At 25.4% G+C, this 27881-nt stretch overlaps 2 protein-coding genes across 2 annotated transcripts; one reads left to right on the top strand and one right to left on the bottom strand.

Moving 5' to 3' along the window:
• Window positions 1-104: 104 nt before the first annotated feature.
• On the bottom strand, window positions 105-27104 carry LOC113554919 (transformation/transcription domain-associated protein-like). The gene is given in 57 exon segments (XM_026959017.1): window positions 105-425; window positions 489-685; window positions 748-889; window positions 954-1097; window positions 1307-1489; window positions 1563-1778; window positions 2224-2317; window positions 2379-2631; window positions 2697-2871; window positions 3440-3582; window positions 3641-3785; window positions 3852-4231; window positions 4301-4397; window positions 4456-4641; window positions 4705-4953; window positions 11046-11213; window positions 11321-11492; window positions 11558-11808; window positions 11871-12143; window positions 12261-12637; window positions 12794-13032; window positions 13190-13338; window positions 13631-13981; window positions 14049-14153; window positions 14220-14546; window positions 14622-14762; window positions 15112-15282; window positions 15407-15612; window positions 15679-15955; window positions 16028-16282; window positions 16349-16510; window positions 16580-16713; window positions 16802-16922; window positions 17021-17253; window positions 18343-18526; window positions 18592-18893; window positions 19127-19325; window positions 19397-19579; window positions 19659-19856; window positions 19918-20201; window positions 20307-20398; window positions 20466-20614; window positions 20683-20830; window positions 22944-23089; window positions 23150-23456; window positions 23522-23847; window positions 23908-24114; window positions 24256-24465; window positions 24467-24509; window positions 24579-24776; window positions 24848-25052; window positions 25109-25344; window positions 25418-25584; window positions 25701-25895; window positions 25970-26158; window positions 26234-26344; window positions 26958-27104. Coding segments are annotated over 57 exon segments (11355 nt in total). The 3' UTR covers window positions 105-212.
• LOC113554920 (beta-1,4-N-acetylgalactosaminyltransferase bre-4-like) lies at window positions 8857-10468 on the top strand. Its single transcript, XM_026959018.1, has one exon. It carries the CDS (start codon window positions 8944-8946, stop codon window positions 9931-9933), a length of 990 nt encoding a protein of 329 aa, XP_026814819.1. The 5' UTR covers window positions 8857-8943; the 3' UTR covers window positions 9934-10468.
• Window positions 27105-27881: the final 777 nt, after the last annotated feature.

The raw sequence follows: 27881 nt of genomic DNA, 5'->3' as shown, positions 1-27881 counted from the left end.
AAATAAATAAAATATTAGATATTTTACTATTTTATTTATAAATTACAAATATTTTAACTATATACTTAAATTATTAATTATATAGACATATATACATACAAAAATATTATTATTAAAATGGAAAAAAGGTACAGAAATCTTTTAAATATTAGTAATAAATATAATCTAAGAGATCTATAAATAATTAAAAACCAAAGTCTTCACAAAAATGTTTAAAGCCATGGGTACCATGCTGGATCCATTCGGCATAAATTGTCAACTGATGACGCAGCACTTACAATTGTGCTTACCTTATTATCAGTACCGTCAAAATTTGCCAGACTATTTAATCTGTGCATTATAGAATTAACTGCTTTTGTAACCATACTAATGATAATGTCACCTGATATTTCGTCTCTATCAGTTGAAAGTTCATCTTCCAATTTCTATAAAAATATTTAAAAAAAAATTATTATTGACATGACAAAATAATAAATATATTGATTTACTTTTTTATAGGAGGTGATCATTTCATCTCTGAGTATAGCCCTGAGAATAGCTTGAACTTTGTTGTTAGGTTGATTAAAACACCGAGCTGTTGCCATAATACTTGCAGTAAGGGGACCATTTTTACCAATATCAGTCATTAATTCAACAAAATTAGGAGTTAATCTAAAGGGAACAGGTCGATTGGATACTAATTCACCTAAAATGTATATTAAATTAATTTTATTAAATTTACAAATATTAATTATTGAAAATAATTACCTTTTTTGTCGTCAACATCAAACTTGAAGTATGAAGCATTAAGTAAACCAGAGTCTTGATGTATATACATCATATCAGGATTAAGCCTAGTTAGATGTAATACATACTCGGCCAAACATGATAAAGATAATTGAAGTGTAAGCTAGAAAAATAAATTATCATAAATTTGTGAATAAAAAAAGTATAAAAAAATTAATAATTTGTACCATTTTTCTAAATGTCCAATAATCTGTAGGTGAAGCATATGTAAGAGTTGCCCAATTTTTCAATATATGACTTTGACAATAATTTTGTTGTACTTCTAAAAATACATCCAAAAGCATTTGAATATTTGCTTGAGTTCCTTGATTCTAAGAAAAAAATTGAATTTAAAAAAAGTTAAACACAGTCAATTAAGAGAATGCTACATCTGAATTGTTTTCTTTACCTTACAAGCGCATTAATAACAAAACAAATTTATATTTATTAGTACATTTAGTATGATACATCATATAACAAAGAGAAAACAATTCTCAGTTGCTAGTTGGCAACCTTAATTATTAAAAAATTAATATATTACTTGAATATTAGCTAGGCGTTGGTAATAATGTTCAATACAATCATCATAAGGTTGAGTTGTACTCATTGACTTAAAAATATCAAGTAATGATAATGATGAAGGATTGTCTTCAACAAGTCTTTGTTGTGGAGATACAGCGACAACCCTAGGTACTGTATAATATAAAAATCTGCGAGACGTTTCCTAATAATAAAAGTTATCATACTTTAAAATTTATTTTCAATTAAATATAATTAAAATTAATTAGTTTATCCACCTTTTGTTTAGTTAAGTAATGATTTAACATCCTTAATAGTTGTAAGACTCGTTCTTCGCGTCTTGTATCACCTAATCCAGCATCATGCATTACCAAATAAGAATATAATTTGCCATTATGACCACGCATAACTAATCTTCTGGCTGATGTATTATGCTTTTCAACTATTTGAACTCTTGGCATAAAACGGGCAATTTTCACATAATAATGTGAATGCTAAAAACATATTTATATTATTAACATTTTTCTATACATAAAAATAATAATAATAATATGGGCATAATGTGGCAGAAAGGATATACCAGTTACTAATCAGAACTGGTATAAAGTCATTACTTTGGTTGCTTGTTCTTGGATAGAAGACTATCAAAGTTTTTATAAGCAACATTTTATAGTTATACTATATCCATATAACTATGCCTTAAAGTTTAAGACTTAAACAATAATTATTAAGATAAACTTTGAATTTTTATGCTATAGCTAGTTTTTACTGAAAGCTAATAAAAATAAAAAATGATAATAATAACTTTAATTTATATTTTTTATTTTAAGTAATAACTAATAAACATCAATATAATTAAATAGATTTCACGAGTTTTATTTTAAAAACTAGAAAACACTTTATTACAAATTTGCATAATTTGAGTTTCAAAATTCATACCTTTGGAAGTAAAAATTCCCCGGGAATTTCAATTTCAGCAGTTTGAAGACTGAAATTACTAAGAAATCTACATTTTTCTTCAATTAAAAAGGATCTATAAATAAAATATGATAATACAATTATAAACATACAAATAACAATTTTTCAAATATTACTTTGGTAAAAGTCTTATTTTGGTCTCTAATATTTTTATCCACTTTTTCATTTTTGAAATCATATGATGTAATTTCATAGCCGCAGGCAAAGTAAAATCAAAATCAATAGAAAACTGTTGTTTCATTTTTTGGAAAACTGGATCTTGTATTGTTGTCTGGGCTCGTTTAGCTAAACTCTCAGACCCTGAACCCGGGAATGACCCTTTAGTAGATATAGCTGCACTATTAGCAGCCATATTACTAGCTAATAATTCTGAAAATAAATTATGTAATTAAATATACAATTGAAACAAATAATTGTTTTTAAATAAACTTTACCTATTCCAATTCCAAATGTTGATACTAATTTCTTAATGAAATTTAATGTATGAGGTGTTATTTGGGCATCTGCAACAGATCCTCGACTATCAAAAGCAATATTATAACATTTTGCTAATCCAAGACGAAGTTGTCTCAATACTTCTTCATACCAATTTTCTCTGAACCAAACCATCTAGAATTTATGTATAAAATAACTATTTTATTTTTTTATAAAAACATCTTTTTTTCTTTTTAAATTGTATAAATAATTTTCTGATCAATTATATATTAATAATTTGTGTTATACATGAAGGATTAAAGCATTTTTTAGGATTTTGTAGTTTTGAGTATGATCATTGACTATACATATATACTGTATAATACTATTGAACATAAATATTATTATATTAATTATATATTTAAGCAATGGTATAATATCTTGATTCTAACTTCAAAAGTTTAAACAAAATGTTATAACTTCATAATAAACTAAAAAAATAAATGCAGTGAAATCTCCCCTAACGGACAACTTCAAATAGAGGATGGTTTTAAGAACAAACTACAGTTTTTCTACAAACCAAACTATTTGAATACTTTATAAAATGTCAAAGATTGAATGTAGGTATTTTCTATTTAAAGGTTTCACTGTATTGAAATTTGGAAAACTATGTTAGGTACAAAAAAGTAATAATATCATTAAATAGCATAGGTTAGAAAATAATAGATATTGGTCAATATGAAAAATTATGACAGCATTTTACCTGATCTACTATGCCTTCTAAAGTTAGTACAATTGTTGGATGAACTTCTCGTTGCTGATGCATAACTTTAGAAAAACGTACCATTGCAGGAGTGGCACGTAAAGAAGAATCAGTTAATCCAGTGTTTTGTGTGGATGTAGAATCTATAAACAGTTTAATAAGTTTTAAATAATATAAATAATTATTTAATATTATTAGTACTTTGTGTAGTATCATTAGTTTGTGACTGCTTGTTAGCTGCAGCTAATAATTCAGAATTTCTACAACGTTCTCTATATTCAATTTTATGAGTAAAATATAATGTTCTTGTTGGAAAATACACAGCTTGTGGGTACAATCTTCCAACCTAAGAAATAAATAATAATAATAATAATAATAATAAAAGTTTCTTTAAAATTTTATATTTTATTACTTGTATCAATAAGTTTTGTAATAAAGAACCTCCATCGCTTGCCAATGTAGTTAATAATTGTGGCACCCAAGGCAACCATAATGCAGGTGGAACTCCATTAAAATGTGTATCAACTGTACTAAGCAATGAATATTCTTTATCATCATAAGTTAATAGCCACAATACTTTAGCCAAATATTTTCGATATTTAGACTCATTTTGTTGACGACAAGCTTGCAAAAAGCATATTATTGCAGCTACACCAGTTTGCATTGTTTGATTTGGATAACTTTTAGTAAAGTACTCCTCCATATATTCGCCCCAAAGTGCCCAAGCTTTAACCATAGAATCGTGTAATTGCACAGCTGCTGAAAAAGCTTTGTGTGCTTCTTCAGATTTCCCTTTATTGTTTACAAAAAAATTATTGTTTAAATAATAATATAAGATAAAAAATAAAATTATAAAATTACCAATTTGGCCAAGAAGCATTCCTTTAAGTGCATAAAATTCAGCGGTCATTTCACTTTGGAAAAATTTTAAATTTGTTCTCTCAATAGCTTCCAAACACTAAATTAAACAGGAAATAAATATTAAAAATATACTTAATATTATTACAAATACTTACATCTTGAATTTCATGTTTATTAGATGATATGGACGCCATTTGCATATAACACTTTACTTGTTGTCTAATTTTATGGAAACAATCAACTACAGGTACATTAGGTATTGTATACAATCGAGATAATGTTTGAAGACAAACTCCAGTTAAATTATGTTTACGGCTAACTTTGCCAAAATGTATTATAGCCTGAAACAAAGAGTATAATTATTTATTCAAATTAATAAAATTACAATATATATATATATATACTTGAGCAGAAGCGTGAACACCTAACACTGCATTTGTGGACTGTTCAGGTCGAGAACAATATTCAATAACAAATTGGTAATGATGTTGTCGCCAAACAAACACATCACTCCAATGGCTTAAGTCATCAGCTACAACTGGCAACCGATTTTTCCATGTTTTTAATATTGCTTTCATATTATGCAATGAATTGTTTGTGTCTTTTTCTTGCAACCCCTGGTGTATTTGAGCTGCTTCAGATAATTCCATTATCTAAGATAAAAATATTAAAATATACATATAAGTGTACTATATTATATACTTTATATCACAATATAAAGGTCAAAACAATTTAATAATAAATAAATCAAAATTTAAAAAGTGAAACATAAATGTAAATGTTTAGAGAGGTACTTCATGGGTATGGTTAGCATATAATTGTTGTATAATGTTTTTACTGCTAAATAATTTGCAAATTTTCGTAATATTAATGAATTTTGTAAAAATAAGAAGCAAGTACATCAAGTATTAAAAATTGTGACTGTATATTTTTGATATTTATTTTATTAAATATTTTATTTTGAAATGATGTTTAGGTCCCGTTTCCAAAATCCAAATGTGTTATAGTTTTATAAATAGATAACACACATATATATAATATATATATTGTACTAAAATCACAAACCCAAATATCTAATATACATATATATATATATATAGCATGTAAGTATGTAAGTATGTACATCCATGGCGTTTGTGCATTACCAATACAAACTTATTGAACTCGTTAATATAAACGCATAATTATACTTTAAAAAATATTTTTAGTTCAAAATAAGCTGGGGGTGTTAAGTACTCAGTTCATAGTTCTCAGTTCTGGGTCATTTCCCAATTTACGAAGTGTAATTCCTTCATTATTATTATTTATTCTATACTATATTTTTAGGTCTAGCTGGTTTTCGACTCAGGTTTATTTAATATCCTCTTTTTAATTAAGTATGGAACAGTAAAGCTTACGTCGTAGTACCTACATGTATTTATATTGTATTATAGAATATCAGAGCAGGTAGTACTGTAGTAGATGTGTCCCATTACAAAAAACCAAAAATTTAAAAGCACACACAAAGCACCCACAATTTTTCTATTTTACGAATTCTAATTTCTAATTCATAATAATGAGTTGTGATAATCTATAATAATGAGATAAAAAAAAAAACATAAGGTTGGCCCTTCAACGCTTCCGTACTTAGCTGATTCCTCAAATAAATAACCCCAGAAAAAAATAATACTATAAATTAAGTTCCCGAAAAAATAACCATATATTAAAAATGATATGTAACCTACTTTACACACATATTCACGAGATTTCAATGTTAGTCTTTATAAGATTTAAAAACAATTATTTTTTCAAGTCATAATAAATTTTTATTACAGTTAGTAATATGAAATAAAAAAAATAAATATAATGTTAAAATTTTTATAATCGTTTTCTTAAATTGAAGTTTATTTTGTCATAATTATCAAGTGTTATCATGTGTCTGGTGGACATTTCATGTTTCTGGAAGAAAAATCGCCAAAAAACATCGAATGGTGTTAATGGTGAGTGTTTTGTTTATGTATTCGATGTAGTTTAACTCACGTAGGTTTCTTTAAAATATTTAAAGAACTCCTCGGCACCAAGAGAAATATTTAATTTTATATTTTTAATTATTAATTCACAGAATTACTATTATAAAAATTAAATATTAATCATTGTCCCCACTTGCCTCAATCTATTTTTTTATTTTGCCAAATCTCATATAGGGCTATTTTTTAGCGATACCGTCTTAGCTATACTTATCTGAAATTTAAGTCTATTTTGTCATTTTGAAATGAATAGACTTAGGTATTGAACGATAAGCATGTACATTAAGTCAATGTCAATTTTACGACAAAAATAAAATAATTTGTTTAATAGTTTGGTGTTTGGTAATTGGCGAGGATCTATACTAGTATAGGTGTTTTTTCTAATAAATAACCCCAGAAAAAATAACACCGGAAACTTAGTCCTCGAAAATATAACCACTGAAAAAATAACCCTATAATAAAAATGATTGCGTTTCTACCTAATTATAAATGTGTAATACAATTTCAATATAATATAATAATTTTAAACAAATAGTTAATATTTTCGTAAATTCTTTATAGGTATACAATAATTTATAAACGAATCCAAATTTAATATTTTTGTGGTGACATAAAAATTGTATGTATATATGTTATAAATTGTATTATACGCAATGACATAATACTCATCTTTAGATTAATTTGCAAAATCTCATAAGGGGTTATTTTTTCGATGGTTTTTTATTCGGGGTTAATTTTTCGCGGTACCAATATAGGTATACCTAATTGTATAAATAATACACCTATTAATGAACCCAATAACTAGTGTCTAAACAAACGGTAGAAAATTAGAAACGCTATGAAAACATATTTAAACTAAAAATGATAACATTAAAACACACGGAACAACATATTTCATATTATAACTTCAACTTTTGAAAAAGTGACGACGTTTAATTATCAATATAAAAAATGTATTTGACTTTTCCTCAGACATATTAAAAAATATTTAGTGTAACCTAGGCAGTGGATACCCACACACAAATAATAAAGAAATTAAAAAAATCGGTAAAAAATAGAAATACTTCATTATAATGGTAAGATAGTTTTAAATTATAGATAGGCAGATATCAGATTATATTTATATTATACCAAGGTATTCGTATTTTGTTTAGTATGAGACCCAGGGGCGTTCCTAGGGGGGTTTTTGGGTGTCTATCGTGAAACACGCGCATTGTTTCGTGCCATGTGAGCGATATATAGGAAATATAGTAAAAATATTGAGTCCCCCCCCTGAAAAAAATTTCTAGGCACGCTCCTAAGTGAGACCTACCGGCTACCATATATTAGGCTAGGCCTGAACCCCTCGGCGTTATGAACAAATAATACAAAACAACTCGGTAGTCCAATTCTGACAGTGATAAAAAAAAATCAAATAAATCTAGTTAGTTTATCTAAATGTCTACATCAAACAAAATTATGGTCGCAGACTAGAAGAACCATGGGTGTTCGGATTATGTATTTACGTAGTAAAATTGGAGACAATTTGGAACAAAGATTTTTTGTTGTAGAAAAACACGATACATTTTAATTTCGATTATCAAAAAACAAATATTAGTAACATTACTCTGGATCTTATTACTCTTATTATAACATCTAACATCAGACAAAAGGAGAGCATATTATTTTTTATAATCATAGAACAGTAAACCATTAAAAAAATGTTGTTAATCCATCAACTGAGACTCATATATAAGTAATTGAATAGAATAGGGAAATATTAAAACTAAAATCCTACGAAAAGTACATGTGGATATCAGCTGAAATATATTTTTACTGATATTTTCAATTTTGATCACTGCTTTTGAATATATCCTTATAATCTGTAACTGTAATAATAAAATAATCTAATTTTATGATTTCAAATTTAACTGTTTTTAAATTAATTATTGATACAGTAGCCAGTAGGTTACATACTAAAGGAATACCTAAATGTCCTAAACCAATATAAAATTACAGTACCGTCGTCCGTTAATACCTACTGGATGAGTATTGGGTACCCGTTAAAATAATCATATTCTTAATTATATATTTTAAAAATAGCATAATTATTGAAAAACCAATAAATCATAACAATCATAACATAGTTATTAGTTACATATATCTCTGTTTGACGGATTAAATTAGTATTTGCAGTTGCAGGCGATCACCACGCAGACTGGTGGGGTAATAAGTGTACCGTTTGCGATGTTTTACAGAACGCTTATATATATGATTACGGTCAATATTTTAGTAAAGATCACGTTTTAAGATAGAACTATCTTAAATCGTGGTAAAAATTTTCAAGGAAGAAATTAGAATTTATCGATGTTATTTATTTTTTATCTATAGCTATTCTATAGCCGTAATTAATTGTTTCATGGTTTATAAACATTGAGGTTATATTAAGCGTTTATTATATTATCATGAATTAAACGTATTTTCCTTATCATGGTTCGTGAAAAATTAAAAAATTATAATACATTGTAGGAATGCAAATATTAATAATAATATATATTTATCATTTATACCTTATATGTAATCATAATTTAAAAATTTAAATTATAATTTGTGAAGTTATTAGTGCTTAGTGACGTTAAGTTGCATAAATGATGCAAAATGAATCTCATTTTAAAATATATTAAAAGAAAAGTGTTATTGTATTGGATCTTAAGAGTTTGTGTGCTAAGTATTTTTTTAGTCATTGCTATTGTTGCATATTTTATTTTGTTTCCATCAATAATTTACATAAATTCAGTTGATATTCCAAAATTTTTAGTCAAGACTAGTGCTGGTGAATATGAACTTCTAAATAGAAGTACATGTCCAATAGTTGAAATTAACGAAGAAACAAGTCTAATAAACATTCAAAAAACTGTTAGCAATAAACAACTAGATTTTATTAAGCAATTTGTATCTTCAGGTGGAGAATGGATGCCAAAACATTGTATACCACAACATCATACTGCAATCATAGTATGCTATCGCAATCGAACAGAACAACTTCGAACCTTTTTATATCATATGCATTCATTTTTACAAAAGCAAAATATACATTACCAAATATTTATTATAGAACAGACATTTGATGCTGAATTTAACCGTGGAAAATTATTTAATGTTGGTTATCGAGAGGTTACAATGCGTTCTCTAGCTGGATGTTTTATTTTTCATGATGTTGATTTAATGCCAGAAAATTTAAATAATATTTATGGTTGTACAAGTTGTCCAAGACACATGAGTGCTAATATAAATATTTTTAACTATAAATTGCCATACTATAATATATTTGGTGGTGCTATTGCAATGACACGTAGACAATTTCATGACATTAATGGATTTTCAAATGTATTTTATGGATGGGGCGGCGAAGATGATGATTTATTTAATAGAGTTTACCATAGAGGCTATAGAGTTTGTCGTTATCAATCATTTATATCAAGGTATACTATGTTAACACATGAAAAAGAAATACCAAATGAAAATAGGATGAAATATTTGAGAAATGGTCCAAAACGATTTTATACGGATGGTGTTGATTCAGTTACTTACAATTTGATCAAATATGAACAATTACCATTATATACAAGAATATTAGTCAATCTTTAAAATAAATATTGATATTATTAAATTAAAGAAGAAACCAACATGAAACCATAATGATAATGTAACAATCCTTGTCTTGGTTGGTATAAATCTATATTTAATATAGTCAATAGTTATAATAATAGACAATGGAAATATTTACATGTCAGAAGATTATCTGTTATTTTAATATTTAAGTATTGAATATAAATGATAAATTAAGTATATAATAGGTTATTAGAAACTTTAAAAATAAACTACTTATTTTACAACCAAAAAAAGATTATAAACTGTTAATGTTAACAACTATAGTACTGACTATTGATTATATAGTATGCACTTAAGTTATGTACCTTACCATGTCTAGCCTAAATAAATCATGGCTTTTTTATATTAATAAATTATAAATTAAGTTATTTTCTATACTTAGAAATGTATGTTTGCATTATAAAAATTGAATGACATGAAATAAGTCTGATTAGTTAGATTTAAACATAAATGTAATTATTGTAAAAAGTAAAGTGAAAATAGTTGTAATTTTTAATTCAGGCGAAATATAAAAATAACACTGTATATTAGTTATTAGTTAAGTATTTATGTTCATATTCTACTTTAATTTAAAATTGTAACTTTACTTATAAATTATGATCAAAACAATTTGAACACAAGAATGTTTTATATTAAAAGTTTAGTATGTAATAAATATTATATTGATGATTTTTATTAATTAAATGAACAAATTAATTATTATTTAACAGTTTTTTATATTTAATAAACAAATTATTATTATACTTAACAATTTTTTCATAAATATCTTATAAATTGAATTATATGTACCTATTTATGAAAGTCTAAACAATAATATCACAGGTAAAATAAATTAGAGGTAGTAATATTTTTTTTTGTTATTTAAAAAACACGTTTTAAAATGAACTATAAAAAAATTAAACGTTATTACTATGTTTTAAACTAGTTCCAGCAGTACATACACTAAAATTGGAACGAAATAAGAAAGTATCCTCATTTAAATAATCAGTTACTTAATTGAATTAAAACACCAATAATTATCTAACATGATACAATCATTGATAACACTGAACTATAACTAATATGTATTCGTTTTATTTTATATTTACCTGTTGGGAAGCTTGAAGATATGGCAAATGAATATGTGACACAATATGTGGTAATCGTCTCCATTCTCTAATTACATGTATGCTAGCCATTTCTACATTTCGAGTAACATATGGTAAATTAGGTTCATCTGGATGACAAATTGCCAAAAACCCTCTGTATAAATACATCTAATAAACAAAAGTATAGTTAATATACTATAATATTTATATTATTATTACATAATACTTGTTGAAAATTATTAGATTAAAATTAAATTAAAAAAAAAATTCAATACCTTCCACAAAAATTCTTTAGGGCATGTATTATCAACACAACTTAATGCCTCACTCATAACATGCCAATCAGGTATGCGCCATGCACTGTCCAGGATTAGAAATGGATTTAAATGACCATTAAGTTTTGAATATTCAAGTAAAATGTCCCACTGATTCAGCTCTTTTGAACATCTTTAACATACAATGTTATAATGTACACAATATAAATAAATATTATTTGGAAATTAATTGTTTACCTAATCCATTGTGATTCCCATAACCGTGCTTCACTTAAAACCATGACTGATGCAGGAGAACTGGAAAATTCACTTTGATACTTTTCTATCAAAGACTCATATGTAGATAAAGCTTGTTCAAATAATCCTTGTTGTTCTAATGCAAGAGCAACTTTAGTCTCCCGATATTGAGCGTGTTTTTGCCACAAACCAGCCCACATGTCTTCTTCTTTAAGCTGTTTGTACATTTCTGCTAATGTATCAATGACATCCTGTAAAATAATATTATTGATAAAGTAAAATTTTAATTAAAAATTGATTTGTATAAACATACTCTTTGTGGAGATATTTCTGGTTCAAATTCATAACAATCTTGTTTTGTTACTTCAAAGTTATTATCAATCATCATTTTTTCTAAAGACAAAGTTACACGGTGCCATAAATTATGAGATTTACCAATATATAACATGACACTTGGTTTAAAATGTATTTTTGGTTGGCATTGAAATAATGCTTCAAAGAATGTAGATATAACACTTGGATGAACATCTCTTTGAACAACATGAATACCACTTACAATAAATTGATTAATTTCAGGTAATAATATCTGAAATATTAAATTTAGAAAAAACAATTTTACTTATGATTTATTATACATGTATAGATGTTAGCATATAGATTTAATTAATAGCATTATAGAATTAAAATAATTTTGATTATTTACAGTTTTTTGAGTGGAATTTAATGACTCCCAAATAGCAGGAAATAATACAAGCCAAATTTTTTCTGCTAAACTTGAATCCATATGACACAGTTGGGCTATGGCTGAACAGATATCTCCAAGTTTCATTGATTTTAGATTATCCATAAATTTTATGTGCCTGCTAATCAATGGTTCTAACTTTCCACCCTCAACAACTTCAATGTTATCAGTCACCATTTGGTCAGTGTCCATTGCATACTCTGATTTGACTCCAATATCTTCATTAGTATTAAGAATTTCTTCAATGAATGAAGTATCACAGTTATTGACTAATTCTTTAATTGTTGGTAATTTTGATGAAGTTGATGAATTAGAATCTTTTAATATCACAGGCAAATCTATAATGCATGTGAAAATAATATTTATTTTAATAGTGATTTGGAAAAATATAAAAACCTTATAAAATATTTGTGATGGAATAGATAATATTTTGATGTTTTTGTTTTTTAAATCTTCTATTCATCAATCTAAATTCAAAATTTAAATTTTCTTACTTGGATCAACTGTAGCTAACAATAATTCAATGCATTGTTTTATCCAGTAATGAGTCATCATTGGTTCCCAGTTTTGTGAACTCACTATATATAACAAACGCTCTGGTAATCTAGTATTAATTTGTTGATTGAATAAAGTGAAGAATTTTTCCCGAACAGCTGGCTGCGAACATCGCAAACCACTTAAAAAAGCTGCTTCCAATTTATGTCCAAGTTCTGAATTACGTAACTCTTCATCCCTGAAAAATATTTTAGTTGAAATAATTATCATTATTGTGATAAGTGGTAACAACAACAACGATACAGTTTTGGTATTAATTATAACAATTCATTTAAAATAAATTAAATATCAATCCCAAACATAAAAATAATGAAATAATGAACTAGAAAATTTACTTGTAAATGTGAATTATAATATCTAAATATTGAGCATTCAGATCAGGAAACTTTTTTTCAATGTGCTGCATAATTTTTACCAACAGTATAGATTTTTCACGCAAATTGGGTCCCTCATTCGGAGGATTATGCATCCATTCTTCTAACATCTAAAATGCAAAATATAATAATTAAAGCTTATAATTATTTTATATTCAAGTATTGAACTACATTTTTCTATTGAGATTGCTTTAATTGTAATAAGTGAAAATATAAGTATGAACCAAGTTGTTTATTTTTACAGTATTAATTAAGTATTTTACTATAAAATTTATTATTTTAAAGTAAAAATACAATACCCATTCATAATAAAAAAAAAAACACCACTAGTAGCCAATAGATATGCCACCATTAGATAGTTTCTTTACATTTTTCTAATGGAAAAAAAAATATAAAACATACTTTTAAAATTGTTTTCATTATTCTTGAATCATTTGTTTTTTCAATCAATCCAACAAGAATAGTTCCAATAAATGTTTTTCGAGTTTCAATATGCATATTTGTAACTCTGTTTTTCATTAAATCTAGACTTTGAATAACTAGTTCACTTATTCCCATTGAAGATTCTGTATTTGTAGATTGTGGCTGTTCACGACATACTTTTTGCAGAACATGTACAAATCGAGAAGACAAGTTATCGATAAAAGCTGGATTGTTAGCACTGGCAGCTTTTAACATTATGACACATGTTAAAAATCGATTATAATTTTGTGATATATTTTTTTCAAAATTGTTTAAACTTTCATCAATTAACTAAAATTTAGAGATAATAGACAATTTTTATAATATTAAACATAATGCAATAAATATAGAAACATACCACATTTATTAAAATATAAAGTTCTTCAAGTTCATTAAGATATGGTTTTATCATAGGGAACATAAAAATTAAACGTGAAAGAAATGCATGTGCCATTCGACCAATCTAAAATAACATATAATATCCAAAATAAAAATTTAATAATAATAAATATATTTCAATTGCAATTACCTTCATATTAGTAGTACTAATGCAATCATATAATGATTTCTGAAGAGGTTTAATTGTGTTTAAAAGTTGTTCTTTTGGTAAGGTAGTTAAAAAAAATACTAAAAGATCAAACGCTGATGCAATATTTGCGACAGCAATTGCAGTAGCAGGATTATTAGCAGCGGGTTCCAAACTTGATACAGTACAAAACACTTTTTCCATCCATGCTAACTTTAACATATCAATACATCTGGACATTATAGCTTCTGACTTTAAAGCAGTCCTTAATAATGCAATACATCGTTTAGATAGTAATTCTGCCATACCTCCAGCAACACCATCATTTACCTAAAAATATGATATTTTACACAAATAAATAAATAATTTAAATATATTAATAAATTAAAAAAATTGAAAACTAACCTGACAAGCAATTTTTGCTAAAAAGTTGAAAACAACTACAAAGTCGTTTTTGTTAATAGGTATATCTTTGTCGTTATCATCTAATTGTAAAGAAACTGAAGGTTCAAGTTTAATTTTTTTTACAATTCCTTCCATAGAATTCTATAATAAAATAATATTTGCATGTAAACTATAAATATAAAGTTATACTAGGTGAAAATAATAATTAAAACATTTAATTATTTTATTTTAAATAGAGTACACAAAGATAAATATCAAAGATATAAGTAATACGATAAAAAAAAATTCTTATAAAGAATAAAAGGTAAGATATTAAAAAATTATAGCAAAAATATTGCATACACAATTAAGGTTTGGTCAAAAACAGAAATAATAGCTATTTGATATTGACAAAGACAGATTTGCCTTAAAATAAATGTGGAAATGTAAAAAAATTAAAAGTGAAAAAGCAAAGACTATAATTATTATTTATGAAAATTTGATAATTTACTTCAGTTGCATTATTTTCATCTCTAATTCGTTGTAATTCCCATTTTATAATAACTTCAGCCATTTCTACAGCTAATTTTTTATGTTCAAAAGTGGCAGATGACATAAAACCCAATCTCTGCATTGCATTTAACATATGTTGAATAAGTCTATGTCTAATTGGATAATACACCTAAAAAATAATAATATATAATATTATAATAAACATTATAAACATATAATGTCATATGCATTATTAAGACTAAGAAATAAATATAAAAAAAAATTCTAAAATTAATAATAATATTAAAAATTACATTATAATGTCTGACAACCAAATGCAACACATGGAATAATTGTTGCATCAAATGTGCTTCTTCAACAATAATTTTCTTTGTACACTGACATAATAATTTATTTCCATTGTTCATACGAATAGATAATGCAGGAGTTATTAAATCCAATGCTTGCCGAACAACAATTCTCACTTCAACATGATATGCTTTAAGGAGTTCATGAAATACTATAAAATTTAAAACATAAAATATCTGTATAATATCTGTTATCAAAATAATTTTCTATTTAATACCTTGTAAAATAATTCGGCTATTAACATGATATGAAGCAACTATATATGACAGTAACAAATGGCCACTGTATCGAGCGGTTGGATCAACACAAGATTTTTCTAGTAAACATGGCCAAGCATAACTCATTACTCGCTTTAAATTTTCGCAGAGTCCATCAGGACTAAATGCACTTTCTTTATTAACAGGAAAATCATCAACTAACATACATCCAAGTTGTAATAGATGAATACGTATGCTGTCTTCACCAATTCCCGGTGGTACTTCATGTACAATTAACTAAAAAAATGTTATTAATTAATATTTAAAGACATTTTAAGCTGAATTTATTTCAATAGTTATAGTATTTACCTGATATATATAAGATGTAACAATATTTCCTGTTGAATCTGAAGATTCAGATGTACCATGAATTAAAGCTTGTTGTTCATTATTTTCATAACTAGCCGAAACGGAAGGTAATATAATGAATTGCAAAATTTTGGATTTGAAAAGATTACTCATGTTATTATCTTGAAATATTTCGACAAAACGAAAGAATGCTGTTCGTTTCCATTGAGAAGAAAAGGTTTTTGCAACCGTTTCTTCTAAATACGTTCTTAAAAACTAAAAAAAAAAAATAGATTAATACAAAAAAAAATAGAATAAAAAAAAATTTTGATTTAAACTTGCCTGAAAATCAGATATAAATCTATGACAAAATGCTCTAATCAAATGGAAGAGTAAATCTACTTGATTAGGGTTATGAATAAAATACTGTAGTAACACCTTTGCTAACATTTTTGGCTCATTCCAGTGAGAAAATTCAAGGTATCCAGGATTCAAAAAATGTTCCTTTAGAAATTATGAAAATAATTAATTATTTTATTTATAATTAAATTAATTTTATTATTATTATTTTACTTGGTAGTGTTCAGATGCCCATAGTTCTGATAATGATATAATTAAATCTGTTTGATTATGAATCCATTTTTTATCTAGTCGTACAATAGAATTAATAATTCTAATAGTTTCATATTCAATAACTTTAGTAGGATCTAAATAAATTTAATAAAAAAAAATGTCCTTAATAAATAATATTTTTAAATAAGTATTAATTGAACATAATTTTATAATAGTGGTTACCTGAATGAGAAGTTGTAATTAATTCATTAAGCCTACGTCCACTGGCTTGAAGAGCATCTCGTATTGTTTGACATTTCTCATTGGCGATCATCATGTGTAAATATTTTACCCAATTAGGTTCCTATGTCATTAAAAAATCATAATATCAATTGTTCGTGATTATTAATTATTAAAATCCAATATACTTTGGTTTAAATATATAATTATTTATTTACTTACCTTTATATGATTATCTTGTAAAAAGAGTTGCACAATTTGAGTTGGATATTTAAGCAAACATCCTAAAAGTGGTGTATGGAATGGAGATAATATGCTCACCTGAAGGCTTTTTTCACTATCCAAAACTAACCTACATAGTGATTCAATGTGCCTATAATTGGCTACAGGTAATTGTTTATACATTTCAATAATAATCACCATTATTGATTCATAGTTTCCGCTCTTTGAAATTCCTAATTTAAAAGGTACATATGTTTAAGTTTATAACATTAATATTATACATTAGAATATACAATTCTAAAATTAATAGATGGTATGAGTATGTTATAAAGGACTACCCAAGAATAAAAATAAAACTAAGTTTAATTGATTTTTTGTAATTAGTCAGGCTAAGATTATATGTATTTGTATGTAAATTCGATAAATGAAGTCCATAAATTATCTTATACTAATATTACAAAAGATTTTTTTATTTTACTTATTATTTATATGTTAATAATGGACACAGAGAATTAATGTTATATGGTATTGGTATTGTTAAACAAAAGTAGTATAAAAGACTAGTTGTTATATCGCAATTACACTCCTAATTTAAAATTTATGATAACAGATATTTTGTCTTTGATACATAGAAAGTAAGATTAACAAAAATTATTTAGCTTACATAATATCTGACTTTATTTGATTTATTCTAAAATTATTATAAGATGCTTTTTTTTCATAATGATAGTTTTGAAATAATTTGTTAATTTAATGTTTACTTTATTATTACCACTTAATACGTTTATTAATTTTATTATATTATACATATTTCATCATTTTTATCAATACTAATATATATTACTATAATAATATTATATACTTTGAATTATATAAAATTGTCTATTTGTGTTTTATATATTATATTATAATTAAATTGCTTCTATATTTTATACTAGCAATATTTAATATTTATTGTATGCAATATATTGATTTTACAACACATTTTGTTGGTAATTCATAGAAAATAACATTAAAATAGCTGGTGTGAGAAAAGAAGAGATGGGCGAAAGAGCTTCACGGAGGTTTAGAACAATGATGGCTGAACATATATAGTTGGAAGTGCAGGAAGGAAAAAAAGAAGATCTGTACATTTTATTGAAGATTTGAGGCAATGGAATTTATAATGTCAAGTGTCGTTTTTAAACAGTGCTACAGATAAACAGGGTAAGTAACGAAAAACTGTTTTTATACATTTTCAATATTAATAAAACTATAAACTATAATAAATCATAAAATAAAAATATAAATTATCAACATTTTCCTTAGCTGTTTAAAATTACCTTTTTTCATTTGGATTAAAACTTCAAACATTTTTTTCATTATTTCCATTAAATGTGTACAAAACATATCACTAAAACTGGTAGGAAACAACTGAACTAAATACCATAAACGCCTTGTTCCACTTAAAGTTAAATTTCTGTAATCGCCTAAATCTCCTAATTGTTTCTTCATCAATTCATGGACCTAAAATCAAAAATATAAAGCTTATACATTATCTGTCTTTTATAGTTAGGTTTGTTTTTGTTTACCATTGGCATATCAATTTGTGAAGTAGAAACAAATTTTCTCAAACACTGAAATGCTGTTTCTTGTAAATCTGGATTATTTTTATCTAAAGCACCATATAAAGCATGAAAAATTCTACTTTTAACTTCAGGTTGAGGAATATAATAACAAGCAGCAAGAGCTCTCATTCCAGCTTGACGTAATAATAACATTTGTCCTGGATTCATTGTTTTATATCCAGGTAACTTGGACATTGCTGAATCACTGGCTTCACAAAGATTTGATACTTCATGATAAAACAAATTGTGTTCTTTTATATTTAAATCTATTATTAAAAATAAACATCTAAATTACCAACATGTTTTTTAAATTTAGAGAATAAATAATCATTAATAAGGAAATTTGGTTTATATGTTTTATTTTTTTAAAACAAATTGGTTACCTACAGAATATTTTCAGACCATTATTAATGAGTAATGATACATTAACTATAATATACGGTACAAGTAACAATTAATCAATAAAATACAATAAAATTTACTTTCTTTATATAATTACCTATTGTAAAAAGACGAGGCAACAAAGAGGTACAAAATGTGTTTCCTTCCATCATTCCAATTTGTGCTTTAAATCCTTGATGACGTAACAAATGCTTTCTTAAAGGAATGATTTCTGATAATCCTTCTTTATGAGGTTCCATAACTTGAGTTACAGTGATTCCTTGAGCAGATGCTATCACACCCAATAAATGTGTGGACTATAAAATAATCATTAAATAAAAAAAAAATAATAATGAATAAAATACATGATATAATAGTAAATACATACATGATTTCGAAGTAAATCATTAGGACTTGTTACTTGACGAATAAGTTCATAAGTAACTTCATGTATAGCTTTTTTCTGTAAAGCTTGCAGTTGAGAACCTGAGTTCTGATCTAGTGGTGATGCTGCTTTCCGTAACATGTTTTCTAAATTTTTTTTAGCTTCATCTAAAACTCCATTAGAAACCTATTTGGAATAAACATTAAATTATTTAAAAAAAAAAAAGTATTTCCATACATTTTTATTATCTTCTCATATGACATACATCACCAGATAAATCCATGATAACAAAGAGTTGTGCTTTAACAAATAAATATAAATGTTCAAACACCCATTGTGAAGACATGCTGCTATAAAAAAATTGTATTGCATAACATCCTCCAAATTTAGTATACCAAGCACGGTCATAACACAAAGCACATAACTTATCAACCATATATTCCATGTAAGGTAATTGACATGCCTAAAAATTACAGTAATTTGATGAAATTTTAAACAATATTTAAATAAAAAATTTTAATTACCCTTTCTTTGGATCCCATAATAATTGTAGCAGTGTTTAAAATAATTGTAAGAGCTAACCGAGCTGGTTTTAAAAGTTCTTTTTCTTGATAACTCATAACAGTTGCCATTGAGTCAATTAATACAAGTGGGTCCATACCAAATGAACACTTTTCATTTTTTTCACTGTTTACTAAGGGTCCAGCTTGTTGAGAAATTGCTACCATAGTATAGCGCATTACAACATCTAGCAGTGTTCCAAGAGCTGTGTCTCTAAGTTCTTTAACTGCAGCACTGACAAAAATTCCTTTAAAATTTAAATAAAGTTAATTATAATAAATTAGTTAAACACTAAATAATTTGTATAACATAATACAAAAAAACAATTTACAATAATAATAAATATATTTACCATTCAATGCCATCACATAAGTATTTCTTACAACTGGATCTGGATATTTGTACACTGTTGAATGGAAGTTTGATATTTTTCCTTCTTTAAAACTTAAATGATAATTTAAAAATGAAGAGTAATTTTTTTTTAACTAATTTTCAAAACTAAAATACTCACCTAGGATGAGAAAAAAATTTCATTAAAACTGATTTATCATCATTTGATAACACAGATGCTGCCAAAAATGATTTTATTACTTCCCAACATTTTTTACGATAGTATGGATCAGTTGATGTTTTTAATGATTCTGCAGCAGTTTCAATAGCCTTAAAAAAAATAATAAAATATACTCAAAAACCTTAATTTTATTATGTGAAAATAAATATTTACAAACCATATCAACATTAAATGTTACTGATTCAGTATGTTCATTAAATTTAATAATAATAGCAGGTTTTGTTGATTGTCTATGCATTGAATAATCTAGACGTTGAGGTTCGGTCATCATCTTACGATTACCACCACCAAACTTCCCTAAGACTCTAGAAAAATATAAAAATAAATTTTTAAATGCTTCAAAACAGTTTGATATTAAAAAAATATATATACGTAGAGAACAAAAATGCAAATTAATTTGAATAACTCGGTACATAAGACAAGATTTTAACACATATTAATATTAAACAATAACCTAAGATAATTGAATTTTATATTCTAAAGTATAACAATAAATGTATTGATTTTACAATGATGTGTGTGATTTTTATTTTTTTTTGTTCTTGAAGACACTCAGGTTACTAAGACACTAGTAAAAATAAATACTCCAATCTTCAACATCAAGTGAGGTTTCTAATAATAAATTAGATTTAGTTTATCATTTATCATTTAATTTATATCAAAAGTGAAAAATTCCTAGTAATTCTCAAATTTACGACTTGCAAAAAACTACAAAAAAAAAAAAAAAAAGGAATGTTTTCAAAACATAGTTGATTTCACTTATTTGTTGCAAATTAAAAATTAATAAGCAATTGAAATTATCAGCAAATAAACTACCAGTGCCGGATTAACGTACAGGCCAAGCAGGCCCGGACCTAAATTTTAAGTCACACATAGGGCGCTGTCTATCGTCTATGACGTCCAGTACAAGTGGCAAAAACACGAAATTGACGTTCCCTTGTAATAGTTCTGACTAGATTAAATAGTAATAACATTTTAAATATAAGTATATAGTAATAGTATTTCAATATTATGCCATTCTTAAAATAACTACAATATGTATTTATAAAAATAAACATATCATAATAAGCAAAGATAGCAAATCAAGGAAATAATAAATTTACCATTACTTTAATTAATATTTAATATTACAATTTAGTTACAATAAATTGTAATTTTTAATTATAACACAAATAGGCAGCACATTATATCTGCTCCACAAATCACTATTCCCCCCAAAAATGTGGGTAATTATCAACAATTATATTATTGAAGACAGATTTATGTTAATCAAAATCCATCCAAGTTATTCATTATTTAATTTAAATTGATATGTTATATTTTTATGGCTTTGCAAGCATAGTGCATCGTATTTTCATAAAGGAATATGAATATTATGAGCCTAAAAATTCTAAACATCTAATTACAATTATTGTTTTTCTGAATTTTATATAATTTTTAATTTAACTAAATCATGGTAATATAAAATAAATTTTGCAATCAAGTTGTATAAGAAGTTTTTTATAAGTATATTAGGGCAAAATGTTCTTATTACTTGTTAATAAACAAAAATGTTTTTAAGGGTGTTATGTTATATGGGCCTAGGGGCGCCAAATCTCTTAACCCGGCACTGTAAACTACTAACATTTTTTAGACATGATATAAAATATGTTTGTACATTGCACATGGACTATTCATAGACATTAACATTTTTTTAATTTTTCTTTGATTAATATTAATACAATATTTTTCTAAATGAAAAAGCTTTTAAATGTTTTACGAGGTTTTTCTGAGTTGTTTTTACCGTTATTTAGTAATACCAAAAATACATATGCACAATTTTTTTTTTATAAATATATGAAAATTAAACTTTGACAAAACTGAGTACTCAAAGAAAAATAAATTATGTTTCCTCTTATATTTTAGTTGTAATTAAACAATGATTATTCATAAGGCTTTGAAACATTTGATATTATGTTAATTATTGGTTAAAATAAATTTAAATTTTCAAAATATTAGATTGATATAGATATGGTAAGATATTTATATCACGAACAGTTATGATATGTCAGTATTGATCTACAAGTTAATAATAATAATAATATTAAACATAATGTATATAATTTTTTTGGAAAAAATTAGTTTAACCTTCTATATTACTAATAGTAATATAAATAAATAAATTATAAAATATCTTTAGAAATTGAGGCCAAAAGAATGTCTCTAATGATAATCATTTTTTGTAAGCAATAATTTATTATAAAATTAAACTTAAAAAATTCATTACAGTAACCTATAAATGAGCTACACTATAAATTTATTGTACAGCAGAATAACTTTCCTAGTTTTTTGTATAAATATATTGAACTTTATTAATAATGATTGGTAATAATAAATAAGTTAAATTTAATTTGTAATTAAATCTAAATAAGCTATTACCTGAATGCTACAGGATAAACATTATCATTAGTATTGTGTAACGATCGCCATAAAGCTTGCATTAAATCAGCTCTCACTGGTTGAATATGTTCATACAGAAAATCTGTTTGCAGATTATCCACACACAGCTCCAAAGTTCTAAGACCCTAAAAAAATAATTAAAAAATAATATTTGTAATGCTCATTTACAAAAAAATTATATTAACCTGAATAATTAATGATGGAGATCCATTTAAAGCTGAAACTAATGGATCCATAAGTAGAGGTAAATGAGGTAATAATGAACTTAAACGAACAGGTACAGTAAGACACAATTCTACAAATAAATCTTTCATATCTTGTTTATGTAAACCAGATTGTAAGCTATTTAAGCTTTTTAATAAGTTTGGTAAAAGAGGTAAAAATTCTTGATATAAAACTCCATGTGCACCACCTCCAATACAACGAAAGAGAGGACGTAATAGTAAAAAATAATAATATGGATCTTTAGCAGTTAAAGCTAGTTTCATTGAGCTGCAATAATACATTGAATAAAATATAATTTATAATAAAATTAAACTCATTTTTTTTACACTTACCTGTTGACAATTTGATTTAAATAAGGTTGAAGTGTTTGTTCACTTTCAATTGAATACTGATTAACAGTATCAAAAACTTGCTTAAAAAGTTTTAAATACAAATTACTCCTTTCAGCATTCCCACTACCCATATCTTCCATTTTGCTAAGTAAATGTTCTAACAACAATGTTGCAAATATAGAAGATGTATCTGATGTATTGAGACTATTATTTAAAAGCGATTCACTAATGTACATTAAAGCATGATTTTTTTCCACGCGCTCAACAAAATAAGCAATTGTAGTGGAAAATATTTCTTTAAATGTACTTGGAGGTAATAAGGCAAACTAAAGGAAAAAAATTATAAGATTACTTTTTTTTAATGTTTACATTCAAAGAATACTTACAACACTACTTAAATGGTCCATAGATTCTTTTTCTTCTTTTGATCGTGGTCTTAAAACATTTGCATTGGTATTTTGATTATTTAATGGATTTACCATATGCACATCCATAGCTTGTAAAGACCATTTAACAAGACCTAAATAAATTTTTACAAGTTGAGGTTTTACCGGTAATTTTGGCGTACTTCCTGATTCATCTTCTTTGTTAGTCTGAAATAGAAGATAAAAATAATGTGCCATAATACAAATTATAGATATAAATAATAGTATTAAATAAATTGAATACTGATTAACAATAATATAATTTATCTTAATTATTAACTAATAATATAATACTTAATAGTAATATACCTTGACTGTAGCAATACCCCAAGCTGCAGTTTTTATACCACAAATTATAACTTTGACCAATGTCCTACACTCTGGCAACGAAAATAGAGCTGTTGGCGATGAAGAGAAAACATATTTAGATTTTTCTTGAATTTTTTTTCCACAGGGACTATTAGTAAATTCTTTTTGTTCCTTTTTTACAATGTCATCAATAATTTCACCCTCATTGATAGTCAAGAATTTGAGATGATTCAGTAGACAATGTTTTAATGGCACTATAACAGTGATTTTACTTAAATATTTTAAAACCTTATAAATAAATCAATTTTATTTGATAAATATACTTTTTAGAAATAATAGCTGGTATGTATAATTTAGAAACTACTTTGAGTTTTAGCACATAAACTTGAATTATACGTATTAAAAGATCAAAACTGACAGTTTCTCCTTGAGTGCATTTTAAATTAGGGACATCTTCACCATTTCTTTGTCTAATGCAATCTACTAAATTCATTAACATTTTACAGCACATTAACTGGATACTGAAACATTTTTTTTTTATTATTTATAAATTACATTTTAATCCTTATTACATTGTTTTATTTTCTCTTACCTAGGAGTTAAACTATGATCATGAACATTGATTGCAAAAAGATTAATGGCTTTTACAATTGTTGGTAGTGATAAATGAACTCGAACGTGATGAATAAGGTCAGCAATAGTACTATATGCCAATGGTTTTAAATTTTCAGTAGTAGTCCATCCTCGGCCAAGTAATGTATTTTCATCAAGTAGTTTGTCCATGTATGGAATAAATTCTAAAAATAAAAATAAAAGTAAAAATTTGAAATTTAAATAACAATTTATTTATTACTTATTCGTAAATCTGTATTAAGAATATGTCTTGATGCAATCAAAAGTTCTTTTCTAAGATGTGTAACTTCCATAGGACATGATTCCAACATTCCAATCATTCCTTCAACTAATTGTGTAGAATGAACTGTTACAATTTCTGTAAACGGCTTAATAACAAATGCTAGATAAGATAAAACTTTTATTTGGGCTGATACCAATTCAACTAAAATTTCCTTGTTATAATTTGAATGCGATCTATAAATATTATATACAATGATAGAATTATGAATAAAGTTAATTAAAAATTCTGTTTATTCTTTTTTTATACTTGTAAAGCATTGATGGTTGTAGTGGTATAATCCGTATAATGGTTGGAATATATTCACTAAGTTCTCTTTTAACATTATCTTTATATAGTTGATAAATAAGTACAATTGCTATTGGCAATTCTTGCAATATTTTTAATGATGAAATACTTCGCGGAATAACATTATACTGAATAAAATATAAATGTATTACATAATGAATAAAATAAAATAGATTTAAATTCCTAAGTACTACTAATATAATACTAATAATAAATACTAATATAATGTAATATTAAATTTACAGGTCTCAATATTATTTTCTGATGTTTCACAGTTAATAACAATTGTAGAATATGTGTTATCTAAAATTTCACTTATGTCAACTGTAGACAAATCATTAATACGCAGTCTTTGTTGGGTTCTCATGCTAAATATTTTTTCCATATTGTCAGGTATATCCCAATAAATTTTTTTAGTATGTTGAAGAAATTTACTAATCTATTATATAAACAACGCACATTTAAATTATTATATAATTTCAATTGATTAATTAAAAATTATTTTTAACTTACTTCAGCGTTATATGGTGGTCTAAAATTTTTTTGTAATTCAACAATAATACGTATACATGAAATTCCATTTTGTTCATTATCAGTTTCAATGAGCTTCATACACAATGTTACAAGCCGATCAACATGAGGTTTGAGAAATTCATTACACGGTAGTCTGTATATCATTTCTAGCACCAGTTTTCTTACTTGCTATAAGTACAGTTTATATTATAAAATATAAATATTATTTTATTATTGTTTAATCATATATACTTCAAAACTTACAAATATATGATATTCCGCTATAAAATATGGTTCTCCGTCTACTAAAATTCGAATAAAATGTTTAATCATATGTTCTAAAAATGTTGGATATTGATGAGAATTTACAATCATCTAGAAAATTATAATAAATAAACAAATTAGTAAGTGTTCTTAGCTATATTATGAATTAATATTTTAAAATACATATCAAATTTATATTAATTAGTAGCGATTTGGAGTAAACAAATGTGAAAGCTTTCTAAAAACCTTATTTTATAGTGCATTTAAATATTTACTTTAAACTACTTTATGAAGATTGTTCAGTTTAAATTGTTTTAAAGTTAATATTATTTGAATTAAAGTTTCAAAATAAAGTTTTGATTAGATTTGAAAAAAAAAATAATTAGTTTCACCTATTTAAAAATTATAATACAAAAAATATTTTTAAAAAAATTTCATCAAAATAGAACTCAACAAACTAGTTAAGAACAAATTTAGAATAAATCATGACATAAATTGAACTAAATAAATCACTACTATTAATGTGGTTAGAGTGTGTATGTACAATTGAGTTGTAAATATTTAATTTTCTTTTATTGAATAATATGAACAATATTTGAAAACAAAAATGTCCATACATGTACAATATGAATATGTATATAGTCAGATTTAATGTAACAATATTTACTAATACAATAAAGAACATCATTATTTCGTTTCTATTATGAAAAAGACTAATTTTTACCTCAAAGTTTTCATTTAAAGTTTGGACAATTTTTAATTTTTGTTCATCTTCAACATTTGGATCTGTTAACAATGTAATATCTGAACGATATTTATCCATTATCGATTCATGATCCAACATAGTTTCCATTTTAATAACTGCCGCCATTATAAATGTTTATTTAATTAAACATCCGCTTCTAAATAATTTATTTCACTATAATAATTAATAATAACAAAGTATAAATTAAACATATTATAATAAACAGTAATGATTCTAACTTTTTACTAAGAACTTCATTATTACAGTAGTGTTATTGCTTATAAGTATTAATAAATATTATTAGGTTCACGAATGTTTAATTCACTTATCACTCGAATTTTTACAGTAAATATTACTAATTTAATAAAAAATAAAGAACATAAAGTATTTGAATAATTCACATTTTGAAGAAACTATTTTCAAAATTTCAAACAAATTTATTATTATTTACTATCAATTTTTAAATAGCGGAAAAATTTAAACATTAACCTCAATCTGAGAATTATCTCAAGGAAAATATAAACAGTTTTGTGTCCAGCAGTAAAGTCATAACAACTTTACTATAACAACAACTACAGCGTTTATGGCATTTTTTATTTACACAATCAAAAGGGTGGAACTCCTATCACAAAAAAATAATATTATCACAGAATAGATTATATCTATTATTTCATATATTTTGTCTATGGCATAGGTATTACTAGTATTACCATTCTACACATGAAATAATAATATAACCCATGAATGAATCCGGCCCTATGATTGGTCTATACATTTGGAGCGAAAATTTAAATTATTATAGACTTATTAAAATATTATGGTATAAGTTACTCGTAACATGATAACACATAGTGCTATTTAATTGGATTTCATAACAGGGGCGTAATAAGGAGAGGATGACAG

Source organism: Rhopalosiphum maidis, chromosome 2, assembly GCF_003676215.2.
Source record: "Rhopalosiphum maidis isolate BTI-1 chromosome 2, ASM367621v3, whole genome shotgun sequence".
Lineage (NCBI taxonomy): Eukaryota > Metazoa > Arthropoda > Insecta > Hemiptera > Aphididae > Rhopalosiphum > Rhopalosiphum maidis.
This window is presented reverse-complemented; position numbering and strand designations above follow the sequence as displayed.